We start from the raw sequence: 15690 nt of genomic DNA on the forward strand, positions 1-15690 counted from the left end.
AAAGAATTAGAATCTTAAAGGAAGAAATCTGTATCACACCCATGCACACACATTTACACACACACACACACACTTTCACATACACATACTTATACAGTGTGACTTTTTTGAACAATTTTGGGAAATATTGAAATAGGTAATGTCTTGAGGCTTCTAGTTCCAAGATGCCAAATTTTGGGTGCTCTGATTTATCCCTGGATAAGCAAAATTTGAGGATAAAATACATTGGTTACTCATACTTAGATTAAGTATTTTTAAAAACATTTTTTAAGTTGTAGATGGACACAATACCTTTATTTATTTGTTTATTTTTATTTGGTGCTAGGGATCAAACCCATTGCCTCACGCATGCTAGGCGAGTGTTCTACACTGAGCCACAACCCCAGCCCTAGATTTAGTATTTTTAGAATTATTCTGTATTTGAGTTTTGAAAAATTACAGAATTAATGATATGATTTGTGTCTTAATGCTATGATTTGTGTATGGATCTAAGGATTCTTCAGATTTAAGTATTCAGATTTCTATTTGATTTATTTGACTTTAACATCTGGCCTGGTGATGTATGGTGATGTATGGTGGATAAATGAGACCATGATGTTAAAATTTGTTGTTGTTATTATTGCCTCTGTTACTAAATATCCACCCCAGGATAGATTCCACTTTCATGAATTTGATAGATCTGACTGCCATACTCTTTGGCTTTGTTTCTGTTGGTAAAAACTCAGACAAATAAACATGACACAATCATTTCTTAATTAATTTGTGGCTTTATTCAAAGGTTTTGGGGTACTTATTATGTACAAAAGATTGTAGTATGTTCTGGGACAGAGAATACTAAAATGGTCAGAGTTCTTTTTTCATGGAAACTACCCATGTAGTAAAACTTTTAAATCAATGTTTTATCAATTTCACCAATGTATCAATGCATTAGAAAATTAATAATATGTGTTGGACACATTAATTCAGTTTACAGAGAAGGCATGATGCACATATCAAAGAGAACTCTTGGTAACAGATCTATAAGCCTGAAGTCATCTGTGGCCCACACTTTAGTAGCTGTGTATTCAGACTGCCTGTTCCTACTGTCTTTCTTTTCTTCAGGATTTATTGCTGACTTGGAAGTCAGTTATACTAACATTCTAGTCCCTGGGTTCAAATCAATACAATGGAACAAAACTATGTCTTGAGTCCTTGGCTGTGGAAATAACCAAAGCAGATTACACATATGTGGTCCTCCATGATTAATCAATGTTTTCACATCAATAATCTCATTTTTTTCTCTAATAATACAGGCAGGGGAGAGCCTTTGAGATATTCAGAGAAGCTTGTCAGCCAGGAATGGAAGCCAGGCCTCAGGCTCCCCATCACATACCCTTTCCATTTTTTCTAAGATAACTCTGTGCTCCCACAACTGCAGTAGCAATGAACCTGACCCATTGTGGAGGGGGTTGGTGTTGATGAAAAGAAATGGAAAAAGGGATTCAAGCTCATTCTCTTAGACACATACAGTGGTACCTGTTTCACATTCTTATGATCTTACAGTTCTCCCTGCTTCTCATATTTCTATTCTGATATATCCTCTAAAGTGGAGTTAATGCTTTCTGACTTTAGAACATGATCCTTGTATAAAAAATTGTTATTCCCTCATTTTGTTTAATCCTTAGAACAATAAATACTTTTTAAAAAAGACTCATTAAGGTATTAAGGTTTAATATTCAAAGAGAATGGAGAAAGCCCAGCAGGGAAGCAAGAATATGTTATTATTCTCCTCCAACCCCTCACTCACCCAGTGGTTCCACTGTATCTAAAAATATTGTATAAAATTATCATCACATACCCTTTGGTCAGGAGAAACCAAGGAATCTAGCTTGGCTGCAGGGGTTGAAGCCATCCCCTGGAGTCAATCTTGGAGCATCAATGACAAGCTTTACTTGAAGTCAATCAGTAATGAGTGCCAAAGTCTCTAAGCAAGGACCAGTGTCCAAGAAGCTGTTGAGAACAGGGGAATCAGAGCAGGGAGGTGGACATTACCCAGAACAGGACACCAGATATGGGGATAGTTACAAAGCAAAACCCTGTAGGAACCGAGAAATCTGAGGTCTACCACCCAGATTTAGCAAATAAAAATATAAGATGCTGAGCTAAATTAGAATTTCAGATAAATAGAGAATAATTTTTTATTGTGAGCAAGTCCCACACAATGTTCTGGTTGAGTGTCCATTATCTGAAATGCATAGAAGTGTTTCATATTTCATATTTTTTGGATTACTGAATATTTTCATACACATAATGAGAAATATTTGGGCTGGGTTCCAAGTCTAAACACAAAATTCCTCTATGTTTCATATATGCTTCATATACATAGCCTAAAGATAATTTTATACAATATTTTTAGTGTGCCTGCTTTTTGACCTCTATCCATCACGTGAGGTCAGGCATGAAATTGTCCACTTGGTACCATGTGGGCACTTAAAAAGTTTTGGATTTTGGAGCATTTTGGATTGTAGATTTCAGATTAGGGATCCTCAGCCTATATAAGCAATTATAATTCAACTGAGCATCCTGTATTTTATATGACAATGCCAATCAGTGAAAATATTTCTGAACTTGAAAAATGATGACTTTTCAATTTTTCCTGCTCCCATTTAAGACTTTCTTTTTTCTTTTTGTTTCTTTCTTTCTTTTTTTCTTTCTTTTTTTTTTTTTTTAATGACTCCAAGTTCTCAGATTAGGCCACAGGAAAGAGGCCTATTTCCAAAATATTTGAAATTTTACTTCCAAAGGACACAATTAAAATCAACATTCACATAAATCCTTTCCACAACATGATATACAGTATGTGGTTCCCTTTTTAACATAAAAGGGCATTTTACAAATAAGAACAAGAAATACCTTTTTCTTAAAATAGTTCATATTTCATAACTTGGCAATGCTCATTTTTATAATTTATTTATAAGGAAGATGACATACAAAATTAATTGTGAACATCTACAGGGACTCATTATTCTCCATGTAATAGTTTTTATTTATTTAAAATATAAAATCAGGAATTAAATAATAATTCTGCTTGTGTTGGTTGTCATGGGGAAGTAATTTGCCTAGGTAAGATTAAATACCATTGAAAATGTACAGTTTGGTTTCTTTCTTCCCACTCAGGTCCTGCACCCTACTTAATTTTCTCCCATGGAAACAGTATCTTTAGAATTGACCCAGAAGGCACAAACCATGAGCGACTGGTGGTAGATGCTGGTATTTCGGTGATCATGGATTTTCATTACAAGAAGGAAAGAATCTATTGGGTGGATTTAGAAAGACAACTTTTGCAAAGAGTTTTCCTGAATGGGTCAAGACAAGAGGTAAAGTACTACCAAGTGTGGTGATGCACGCCTGTAATCCCAGCAGCTTGTAGGCTGAGACAGGAGGGTCATGAGTTCAAAACCAGCCTCAGCAACGGGGAGGTACTAAGCAATTCAATGAGACCCTGTCTCTAAATAAAATACAAAATAGGGCTAGGGATGTGGCTCAGTTGTTAAATGTCCTTGAGTTCAATCCCCAGAACAACAACAACAAAAAAAGGTAAAGTATCATTGCCCATGCTATTTATTCAAAGGGATTGAGATACAGGCAAATATGATATGCTAAATTCTTCATGTATAAACAAAAGTACATTATGGTTCAAATGTGTGTCTGTCAAATGTAGGCACTTAATCTGCATCTGTGGTACTATATTATGAATAAACTCACAGAAGCTCCCTAAGGAGAATGCGAGGACATGAAATATCTAACTTTATAGGTCAGTTATGATTAGAATTGATTATTTGCATGATTATTTTCTACTTCACTAGTGCTCAGCTGGGTGGAGGATTCTACCTCTCAGGGGATATTTGGCAATGTCTGGAAACATTTTGGGGGATGTCACTCTGGGTGAGAGAGAAAGAGGAAGGGATACTGGCATCTGGTGGGCAGAAGCCAGGGATGCTACTGAACTGAGGAGAGTCCCTATAATAAGACTTATCCAGCCCTAAATGTCCATAGTGCTGAGGTTGATCAACCCTATTGTATCTGTACAAAATCTCTGTCATTTCGGAGGGGAAAATTCACCTGAAATTTAGGAGGCTAATTTTTTTTCTTCTTTATTTTCAAGCTGTGTGCATTCTGGAAAAAGCAACTGAATTAGATAACAGATTAAAGTATTTTACCTGAAGTACATACAAAAGATCCTTAATCTTTCTTTTAAACTGGTAAATGAGTCCTAGGAGGAGAGTTCTCGAAATACTTTGCAGATGGAGTGCAAAAGGCACATGATTACAAAGACTTTAAGCATTTATTCCCAGTACAAAGTACTCTCTTTTTCTTTTTTAACCAAACCTTTCTCTCTCCAATTATTCCTAAAAGCTTCAATTAGGCATTAATCTGTTTTTATCACATCTCTAATACTTGCTAATCTCACTTTTAACAATTATGGCTACTCATTATTCTCCAGCCAATCTGGTAGAATAGTTTCAAAATCTTGAGTCTAAGAATCTGGAGGGCTTTCTGTCACAGAACAAGAGAAGGCGTAAACAGTTGTGAGTTTATGTCAAGTCATCAGAAAAGGATTGACTTGATCCCTAGAATTCCACCTTTGTAGTCCCTTTTTGGGGTTAAAACATTGTTTACAAAGGACAACTGTCAAAATGCAAACAACTTATCTGGAACACCTAGTATATGAATACATTTGTAATAGTTAAAATGGGTTGGTTGGATTGCTTTGAGAGGAAAATAGCCCAGACTCTAAGGCCAGGCCACCTCCGCCCAACTCTATTTAATAACATCACGTGGTAGGTAGTTGGAACTGAGCGACTGGGGGGTATTATACCATGAGAACTTGCAATGATACAAATCAGGACTTCTAGCCACCTTGCACCTCCAGCGCCAAGAATACCAGTTGCCCTGCTGTTGACCTGCCTAAGTCTGGAATCAGGAGATAAGAGAGGTTTCAGTTTGGTTGTTTCGATCATGAAAGAGCAGGGACAGCTCAAGGCATATAAGAACAAGTACTGTTAGTGGGTCAAGGTGTAAGACACCCAGATCTGTAAAAAGTAAGGGACCAATGGAGGAGGAGGGGCCAGAGGAAAATGGAAGCCTTAACAAGAACTTCTTCCTTTTCATAGTGCAATGCTCAAACTCCAACGGAAACTTGCCAGAGTTTTGAAAAGCTTAGAATTAAGTGTAGGTGAGGATCCAAACATTCCATTAACAAGTAAAACTGAATAAACTCTGCATCAAAATCCTACTGTTAAAATAGTTGAAATTATTACATTATGGTTGATTGCTAATTTCAATAGTGCATAGGATAATTCTCAGTTTCAAAGCTATGATATAAATACTTTGCCTAGAGATATCCACATGGAGGTGGATAATATTGCTACATCAAAACAAAGCCACCTTATATGTGACTATTTTATTATTTAAATAATTTGGGGGAATGAAAGGTACTTAAAAGAGTAGACTTTTATACATAGCAATAAAATCAATTTTTCTGTGAATGGGGAAATATTGTTAACAGTTTTGAAATTTGATTTTACAGAAAGTGTGCAATATAGAGAAAAATGTTTCTGGAATGGCAATAAATTGGATAAATGAAGAAATTATTTGGTCAAATCGACAGGAAGGAATCATTACAGTAACAGATTTGAAAGGAAACAATTCCCATGTTCTTTTAAGCACCTTAAAATATCCTGCAAATATAGCAGTTGATCCAGTAGAAAGGTAAATTTTGCTGTTTTCAGACATCGAAATACATTTCAAATCTAATCAAAATTCCTAGAATCATAACATCTTGAAGTCAAAGGGGCCTTCGTGAGACCAAGGGCCTCTTTTATAGTACACTAACACCATTTTCAATAGGACAGTGGCCTGCCTGCATTTGAACTTGGCAGGCTCCTTTTATAAACACTGTTGACTACCATGATTTTCTGCTAGAGAAGCATAACTCTCCTATCTTGAATCAATCACATATAATTTCCTTAATAGTTAACATGTACTTATTGAATTGAATTTTCATTCAAAATAGTCAAAATTGTCCTGTGCAGGAATGAGGGGCTGCTGAAACACTGAAAGAATCTGCCATTTTAGTGACTATTCCATTCAATTATGGGTCTATGTAATGTGTTTGCCCCCAGGTTTATATTTTGGTCTTCAGAACTGGCCAGCAGTCTTCACAGAGCAGATCTCAGTGGGGTGAAAGTGAAGACTCTATTAGAGATACCAGAAAGAATAACAGCTATGTCACTGGATGTGCTCGATAAACGCCTCTTTTGGATTCAGGACAATAGAGAAGGAAGCAATTCTCATATTTATTCCTGTGATTATGATGGAAGGTCTGTCCATCTGATCAAACCTCCAACACGGTAGGTTTTTTCTTATGGTTTAAAATAAAACTATTGTTAGCTGAAGTTTGTGTGAAAAATTAATTCATCTTTTGTCAGCTAAATAGATGTGGTAGTTTTAGCACGTGAATTTTGGGAGTCTGAAACAGATTTATCATTTATTCGATGAATGACTTGGGGTGGGTAAGTTATATAACTTTTCTTATCTGCAGTTTTCTGTGATATGGGAACATTGTGGAAATTAAGCAAATAAATACAGATTAAAAATAATAACAGAGTATCTGGCATATAATAAGTTCCCACATGTTGCTCGTAGTTACTCTTTTTGGAATTATTATATCATACATTTTGTGAAGCATCATCTTTTATTTGACTTGCTATGGTGCCAGAAAGACTCTCCAGTAATTGAAAGAGGCAGAAATTAGTGGAACAGAAAGATGACTAAACCGAAATCCACTCGCATCCTGTTCTTGTTTCCTTCCCCATTTTCATCACAGATCCAGAAGGGATCTGGAGAAAGAAATTATTTCCTATTAGTTCAGATTATGATGACTAAATAAAAAATTTAAATGCAATATACTTTTCTAAATCTAAATAAGAAATAAGAAACTGCAGATGATTAAAATTCTGACAAAAAATGCAAATGAGATGAAATTTTAATAATCCAAACCACTATTCTGCCATTTTTTATGATTACCCCTCCCCCCCGACCCCCCCCCCCGTTGTTTTTTAGGCACAATTTGTTTGCAATATCTCTTTTTGCTGACCGTATCTTCTATTCAACATTGAAAAAAAAGACAATTTGGATAGCCAACAAACACACCGGGAAGGATATGGTTAGAATTCACTTCAATCCATCATCAATACCAGCTGGTGAACTTAAAGTAGTACATCCAATTGTACAGCCCAAGGCAGAGGATGGTGACCGAAACTCTGGTAAGTCAACTTGGACCTCAAACAGGGCCAGGCACAAAGTCACTACCTGTCTACTTATTCAAGCCACACACAAGGGATTTTAGGGGAAGAAAAAAATTATTCAATCATTATAAGTTATTAGTTGGGTGCTTGGAACAATACAGAGAATATTAACATGGCTCCTGTGCTAGGATGACATGCAAATTCGTGAAGTGTTCCATATTTTTAACTTTGGATAGGGCAAAGGGGAGGGAGGGAAAGGGACGAGCTGTGGGAGTAGGAAAGATGGTGGGGTGACATGGACATCATTACCCTAAGTACATGTATGATGACATGAATGGTGTGACTCTACTTTGTGTACAGAGAAATGAAAAATTGTGCTCCATTTGTGTAGTATCAATCAAAATGCATTTTGCTGTCATGTATAACTCATTAGAACAAATAAAAAATGAATTTTTAAAAGTTCTTAGTTGGAATAAACTCTTGTAATAAGAGAGCTTGATAAGAGAAAAACAAATAGAAATCCATTAACATGTATACAAGGGAGAATCTGGGAATGAGTAACTCTCAAAGAAGTATCTTTGAATTCTAGTTTATATGGCATCTTCAACAACAAACAGTACAGTTTTAAGAGAAAAATGACAAGAAAAAGGGAAAGGACCTTGAGTTCTTTGGTGGCAACATGGCAACAAATCAATGGCAGATAAAGGCCAGTTAGTAAAGCTTATTAATGTAGATTCCTCTGCTCCCATAACCAGGCCAAATCTAAAGTTGTTTTCAGTGGTGAACCTATGTTCCCTCTGGTAGAACACCAAGACAGGATACCTTTTGTCTTTGTAAATCTATGTCCTGCTTAAACCAAATAAAGGGAAGACAGCGCTTTCCTACCTGGGCTTCTTCTTAATTGTTTGTACCTAGAAAATCCTTCATTTTTGGTGGCACATTCTGGTCTCATTGATTACTCCCGCACCCCGAATTTCCAATCTGCCACCAAATACATTTCATTCTACCTCCTAAATACATCTCGAAGTTCCACTTCTCTCCTCTACGGCCACCACCATCGTCAAAACAACCAACCTTTGTGCATGACCCCTTATAATGGCTGCTCAACTGATCTTTCTGTTTTCCCCACCTGCCTTTAAGTAACAGAGCTGATCTATTCACACCCCTGCTTAAAACCCTTCAAAGCTTTCCTTGCATTTACATTGAAATCATTTTTAGCAAGCCTGTTAATATTTAACCAACCTATTTCAGGGTTCTTTCCTTCCACAGGGTCTAAAGCAAAGTTGTCCTATGGGTCCTCAGACATGCCAAGCTTCCTCATGGAGTTGGGCTTTGCAGTCACCCTTTTCTTCTGGGCCTAGTTTCTCTTCATTTCTGATAGGCCATCTCTGATCAGGCTATCATAGTAGCCCTTTCTCCTCATTGTACCCTTCACTGAACTCACTACAAGGTGTAATTATACATCAATTTGCTTTATTTTTTATTCTCTCCCACATTTTATAAATGTGATACAGGTACTTATAAACCTATCATACCTGTTTTTTTTTTCTTTAACCATCATATGTATAGTGGTTATTCAAAAATAAATAAATTTTGGACAATAAATGTAGTCAAATGAATGAATGATAGACTAAACCTAGTCACTGTCCCAAATTTCTGCTTCCTAGTTTCATCTGTTTGAATTCTTTAGAATCTAATTTTTAAAAAAATCATTAAGATTATAAAAATCTTTTATGATTGTTAGGTTGCTCAATATGGCTTATATGCCACATAAATGATATCACACTAATATCTGACTTTTATGAAAAAGTTTTAAATTACTTAATTTTATTCCCAAATAGCCCTCTGAGGTACAGAGAGAGAGGTGGAACTGTTTGTTTCCTCTGCTTGCTTCCTGTTGGAGGCCATTAGTGTTTGGTGATAGTGTGGCAATGTTAGAGGGACCACAAGGTCCCTGCCATAGTCAGTATAGAAATCTGTTCACACCTATTCAAAACATGGCTCCCAAAGAGAGCTTGGAGACTGAACAAGACAGGCAAGAGTGTGTGGAAGGGAGGTTGGGGTCAACGGGAATTGAACTTGTTATTTCTTATATCCTTAGGCAGTTAACTAATAATGCCAATGCTTGTTATCTGGTTTATTTAAAAAACCAGCTAGAAACTATCATTTAACATCAGTAATGACTGTACTTTCAATACAAGTAATAAGAAACTTCAGAGAATAAAATAAATCCCAATAGATGAAGCATCTATTTACACGTTACGAGTTATTCTAAAAAATTGATTTACTTGGGTTTACAAAGCACAATTTGAGGGAATATAATTGAACTATGGGTTGTAGTACTGCATTAACTTGCAACAATCAGGTAGCATCACTTTAGGAAGGTGAATATAGTCCACATATAAAGGTAATGAACAGGATGTACTGCCGGATGTCTCTCATGGGAGATTTGACTCAAAAAGTTCAAATACAACTCATTGTGTGAGTGGTGATGACACATCACAAAATCATAACAACAACTACTTTGAGTAAGTAGTTATTAGTCTTGTTCATAATAGTTACAGGTGTCTGCAATCATCACCAACTTCTCTCTTTTTTTATATATAGCCTTGAAGTTTCCAAAGTGTTTTCATGGCCATTATCTTATTGATTCATCAAGCAATATTGGGAGACAGTAAGGATAGGCATAACTTATTTCATAGTTGAGAAACTGAAGAAATGGAGAGACTTCTCCAGGATTACACAGATGGTGATGAATTTTGGGGAAAAAAAATTCCTGACTGTCAATCTCTCAGTTTATGTTTTATACCTATCATCAACACATTCTTTCTTCAGAGCTCACTTTTCTTCAGTTTCTTTGATAGGGAATTTAAATATGCTCATTGAAAGCAAGAATTTTGGGCTTGGGTTGTAGCTCAGCAGTAGAGTGCTCATGCACATACAAGGCCCTGGGTTCGATCCTCAGCACCATAAATAAATAAATAAATAAATAAATAAATAAAGGTATTATGTTCAACTACAACTAAACATAAATATTTTTTAAAAAGAAAGCAAGAATTTCAGAAGAAAACCTATAATGATTCACTAAAGAGCAGCCTCCAATGAAGTGGCCAATAATAGAACTTGGCTGGAAGCCACTGTTATCTGCAGAGCCAAAGACAAACCTAGAATCTAGAAGTCAGCTGGAATTGGAGATTAACTTCAGTTCTAGACCAAAGGCTGAACTTCATATATACAGTTTTAGTCAGTCTTTTTGTTGGCATGACCAAAAGACTAAAGAGAACCATTTCAAAGAAGAAGAAGTTTATTTGGTGCTAATGGTTTCAGAGATCTCAGTCCATAGATGGCTGACTCTATTGTTCTGGGCCCATGGTGAGGTAGAACATCAAGGTAGGGTATGGTGGAGGAAAGCTGCTTAGGACATGACAACTGGAAGAAGAGAGAGACTGCTCCCCTCATCATGGACAAAATATAAATCCCAAGGTCATACCCCAGTGACCTATCTCTTCCAGCCACACCCTCCTTGCCTGTAGTTACCACCCAGTTAATCCATTCAGGTAGATTAATACACAGATTCTGAATTCTGTCTCAACCTAGTCATTTCATCTCTAAACTTTCTCACATTATTTTAAACATGAGCTTTTGGGGGACACCTCACATCTAAACAATAACATACTCCAAGTGAAATAACTTTTGATTTTAAGAGCATTGCTACTTTGGTCATGATTAGTTAGGTTTAAATTCTTTCAGGGCTTTAGAAAGCAGGAATTCTTTACCTTTTAAGATCTGTGAATTTCTTGATTTCATGTGTTTGATGAAAATATGTCATTGTTCCCCCTAGGGAGATGGTATAGAACTTTCATCAGATTCTCAATGTGCCTGATACCCTTTAAATATAAAGACATACCACCTGGGAATCTGGCCTACAATGGCAGCTGCTCTGGTGAGGCAGACAGCAGTAATTAGTTTTATAAGACATTTAGTTGTGAGGCTACTGCTAATAAGGAGGTAACTGAGAAAAGTCCTGTAATCTGAATTTTTTATTATAAAATACAGTTATTGCACAAATAAGAGTTTCAATAGACTTATTTCTCCTTGTGAAATACCTAAACTATAGTTTATCAAAGCATGTTCTACAAAACTCTAGTTCTGTGGGATTTAATGAGGTTATTTGGAAGGAAACATCTTTGAAGATTAAGTGATTTAGATATGCTAAGTTCAATAAGTTGTTTAAAACAGGTTGCTTTTTCTCAAGTGGGATTTCTCAGACCCGTTCGTATGGTTAAGTGCAGTGTGACTCTCTAAGGCCAATTCAGGCTGTGGCACTTTTCTGTTTTACTTCCTAGGCAGTAGCCCAAGGGACTCTTAAATCAATTATTTCTAGATCAGACCTCTTTTTTGAACTCTAGACTAAATTAAAAAACAAAACAAAAATCAGACTCTGAGGCATAATGAGTGTTGAGCTGCAAAGATCTGCTGCAGAGCAAAGCTGCAGGAAAAACTGATTTAAAACATTGGAGGTTTATTCACACTATATGAAAAGGGGCAGTCCCATGAAGACTGTCTAACCAGTGCAGTTGACCAAAGAAAAGCCCCAGAGCTTTCCAAGTATTTGTCCTTGGTTCATGGATTCAGACTGGCTGATTTTCCAGAAGTTTCATACTGCTGATTGCTGAACCCCAAGTCGAAGTGGTGAAGTTACAGTTTTACCACCATGCTGTTTTGCTGACCATCTGCTCATCTCCTGAAGTGGTCCTGGTCTTTCTTCTTGGTCATACCTGCTTGCTGTCTATACCCTCCAAGTTCAAGGTCCTGCAGTGGGTGTATGAGTTCAAGTTAGTAAAAAATATCTTTATCAAGATTCTGATACTTATCTACTTACTAGACGTTTTTACTTGGATTTCTTGCAAATACTTTAAGCTCAAAAGAAATAACTGATCTACCTACTTTCTTTCCTTCCTTCTCACCTTTTTTCCCTGCAGTGTCCCTAGATCAGTAAGAAGCATCCTTATCCATCCCACCTCCCAAGGCAGAAATTCAGGAGTTGCCCATTCCTCCCTCCTTCTGACCTTCATTCCATAAAACCAGTCTCCAAATCCTACCAATTATCCCCCAATAATCTAGCTACTTGTGCCTCTCTCTATAGTCCTCTCTCTCCACAATTCTTCTGATTGGTACCCTGCCTTTTCCATGCTGCAGAGAGCATAAGCCATCAAAAATGAGAACCTAATCATCTCCTTCTTTGGTTAAAACCTTGTGACAGCTCCCAATTGTCAGTAACTCAAGTGCACTCTCTTTAGCTGGCTCACAAAAACCTCTGCTCTTTTCTAGGTTTCATTTCACACCATTGTTTGTGTTACATTCTTTACAGCACAGCCAGTCTCAAAGATTGGATTACCTCTTCTAAGGAAGGCCTTCTGTCTTCTCTCTGCTCCAGACCTGCAAAACACTTCCTCCCTTCACTGGCTCTCTTGTTATTTTCTAGGAAACAGTCCTGACATTACTTCCTTCAGGAACACCTTCCCTCTACCCACTGCATACCCAAGCTAGCTGATGCACCACTGAGTTCTCAGAGAATGTATTCCTGGAACATATATTCTTGGACAATTTCCCTTATCCCATGGTACTTAGTGTGCTTTGCCATAATTGTCTGTCTCCCTAAACTTCCTTAGTCCTTCAAGACAGGCAATATACCTCTCCATCAAACTCCCAATGTCTAGAGGTCTTCAGTAAAAAAAGAGCTAAAAAATATCCTTTGCACTCTCATCCTAAACTTAAAGGAACCCATTTTAAAGCTATGTAATATCTAAGAATATTGCCCTCCTGACTAACAGAAATAGCCATAATTACAGAGTTTTCCACTCTTGGATTGCCCTGTACAGTGTCATCTGAGCTTCAGAACAATCTTTTGAATTTGGTGTGATTATCGGTATCATTTTATAGTTTTAAAAAATCTGGAGTTCAGGGATGTCATTGAAACTGGACACTGGGAACTCTGATTCAACGGTAGAAGTGAAAATGAGTCCCAGGAGTACGAATATATAGGCAAAGCCTTTATTGGGGCCTCCACTTGGGAAAGGAGACACAGCTCCAACAAGAAAACATCAGGATGATTCCCTGGAACAAAAGAAAGGAGCTAGTTTTATTGTCTGCTTGCAGCAATGGTCTGGGGTTTAGGAGTATTAATTGGCTTTAGGCATACTTCTACCTGTGGGGGCACTTCAGCATTTGTGCCCAGTGGTGATGGGTGAGTTGAGAGAGAGCATTCTGGCTCTACTGATGCCCCTGATACTGTCTGAGGGTGGATAAATGACCCACACTAGGAATCTGAGGAACCATGAGTTAACGTGGGACCTCTTAGTGGCTGGCAGGCTGTAAACCTAGGCCAAGAAGAGCAATTTGCCCTTTGTCCTCTTACCTCATCACAGTAGCTCATTCAAGGTCACACTGTGGAGGACCTGGGATTGAACCCAGGTGGTTAGCATGCTGCCTCCACAGCTGTGCTCTCACTCTTTGGTTTCATAGCTTAGATTGGCCTATTTGTTTTGGGGAAAAGCCTGTAATGTGGAACATTCTTGTCTACCTGTGGCCTCCTGTTGGTTAAATATTTCAGTTTGCACAGACCTTGGATCCAAAACCTTATTTCTTTCTCTCTCTCTTTTCTGTTAATTTCAGAAATTCAAATATCCTCCCCAACCACTCAAAAGTAGAATTGATCTCACATTTTTGTGGGCTTAATAACACTGGTTAGGCATGATTAAACTTAGCCAGCCCTCCGATTGCTCTGACACCTAGACTCTCAAGTCAATGTGGGAACTTCTTAGTACAAATGGAAAAATATCAAGCTTATCTTCTAGACACTTTGCAATTTACTATTCACAGATATTACTTTGTAGAAGGTCCATTTTTTTTTTCTTTCTGGATTCTTTAAATGTAGATTCCAGTTTTAAGCTTCTAAGGGAGTTTCAAAAGTTTATTTCTTTGGGAACTAGGTGTCTATCATCGACTGTGTAAAAGACTTTTCTTTCTTTTCATGTAAAAAATATTATTGAATGTCTTTATTCCTGTGAGTTCACAAAGGATGATTGCCTCCATCTGGAAATGTACCTGCTTCCAGAAGATAAGTGTAGCTAAAACCACCCAGGTACGACTCTAATTCATTCTGATTCTTTCTGCTGGAGAGTCTTCTGTAAAACATGGGTTATTTGGAAACCCCTGGAAATGAATCATTGCAGAAAGATGAGTATTTTTAAATAATCAGTTTAAATACACAAAGCTATTTTTAATAGAAATGTTTGTAATATACAGATTGCAGTATTTTCCTCACATCATTTAAAATTACTGACATTTTCTTAGTGACTAGAGTTACATCTTCAAGGATACAGGCCATTGGGGCAAGTTCAGCATTGGTTTTGGCAAAGCTGAGTTGATAACACAGGTTTACCCTGACACCAAATGGCTGTCTCTTGAAGTGCCTTTTAAATGCTTGGAGTTGCTTTCTATCATTTTTTTGTCTCCTTCCTTGCTCTCAGCTCTCACATCTTGCTGATTCCCACATGCCTGTCTGTAGGTCTATGGTTTGTTTTCTAATTAGAGGATTTCTGTTGCCATTTATTTGTTTAAGAAACCAGATTCTTGGGCTAAGGATATAGCTCAGTTGGTTAAGGGCTTGCTTGCATGCACAAGGCCCTGGGTTCTAATCCCCAGCACCACATTAAATATTTATACATATTATATCTGGGGTGGACTCAGCAACACATTGAAGGCAATAAATGAAGAAAAAAAAGAAAAGAAAGAAACCAGATTCTTTGTCCTGTTAAATTTTCCACTTTCTAAATTTTGCAAATTATATCTCCATGGTGATATCATCTTTCTCTACCTTCTGTATTTCCCATAAACTGATAGCTTAGGTCTGGAAACCTGATCAGAGTCAGAATTTTTTCAAGGATGCTTTGTGAGTTTATGCTTCCTATTGTACCACCTTAGGAGGCATATAGGGGCTGGTTCGAATTCTTTTTGTGATGTTCAAGATTAATCAGCTGTTCAGGGGTGGCCAGCCTGGTCCATCAACTATAGTTTCCCATCAGCCTTTTCCATAATGGCTATTGATTACCGCTGCCTGGAGCCATTTTTTTTTCTAATTGTATCATTGCTTATACATTTACTATCTGGAATTCTTATATAAAGAAGAAACTTTCCACATCAGATATACAATTCCCTTGAGGAGGAGCTTTTCTAGGAAAGGCAAATTCAAAGCTTGTTCCCATCCCTTAATTTACCCATTTTCAGAATAAAGGGTTAGTTTCCCAATATCCTCTAACGGTGACCTTTTTTCAAAAGCATCTTTATAAACTCATGAATTTAAATAAGTAGTCGACATGTTTCTATTCATGGTAATTAT

General features: G+C 37.1%; 1 protein-coding gene and 1 non-coding gene across 2 annotated transcripts in view; both read left to right on the plus strand.

Moving 5' to 3' along the window:
* The window catches only part of Egf (epidermal growth factor), an 88738-nt gene that overhangs the window by 16034 nt on the left and 57014 nt on the right, over positions 1-15690 (plus strand). Inside the window, exons 2-5 of the mRNA XM_026410633.2 lie at positions 3157-3356; positions 5570-5751; positions 6165-6392; positions 7105-7307. Of these exons, the coding sequence (XP_026266418.2) occupies positions 3157-3356; positions 5570-5751; positions 6165-6392; positions 7105-7307 (813 nt within the window). The remainder of the gene's footprint in view (positions 1-3156; positions 3357-5569; positions 5752-6164; positions 6393-7104; positions 7308-15690) is intronic.
* Positions 7410-7513, plus strand: LOC113198053 (U6 spliceosomal RNA). The gene has a single exon (XR_003302797.2). It is a non-coding gene; the product is annotated as a U6 spliceosomal RNA (small nuclear RNA).

This window comes from Urocitellus parryii, chromosome 10, assembly GCF_045843805.1.
Source record: "Urocitellus parryii isolate mUroPar1 chromosome 10, mUroPar1.hap1, whole genome shotgun sequence".
NCBI lineage: Eukaryota > Metazoa > Chordata > Mammalia > Rodentia > Sciuridae > Urocitellus > Urocitellus parryii.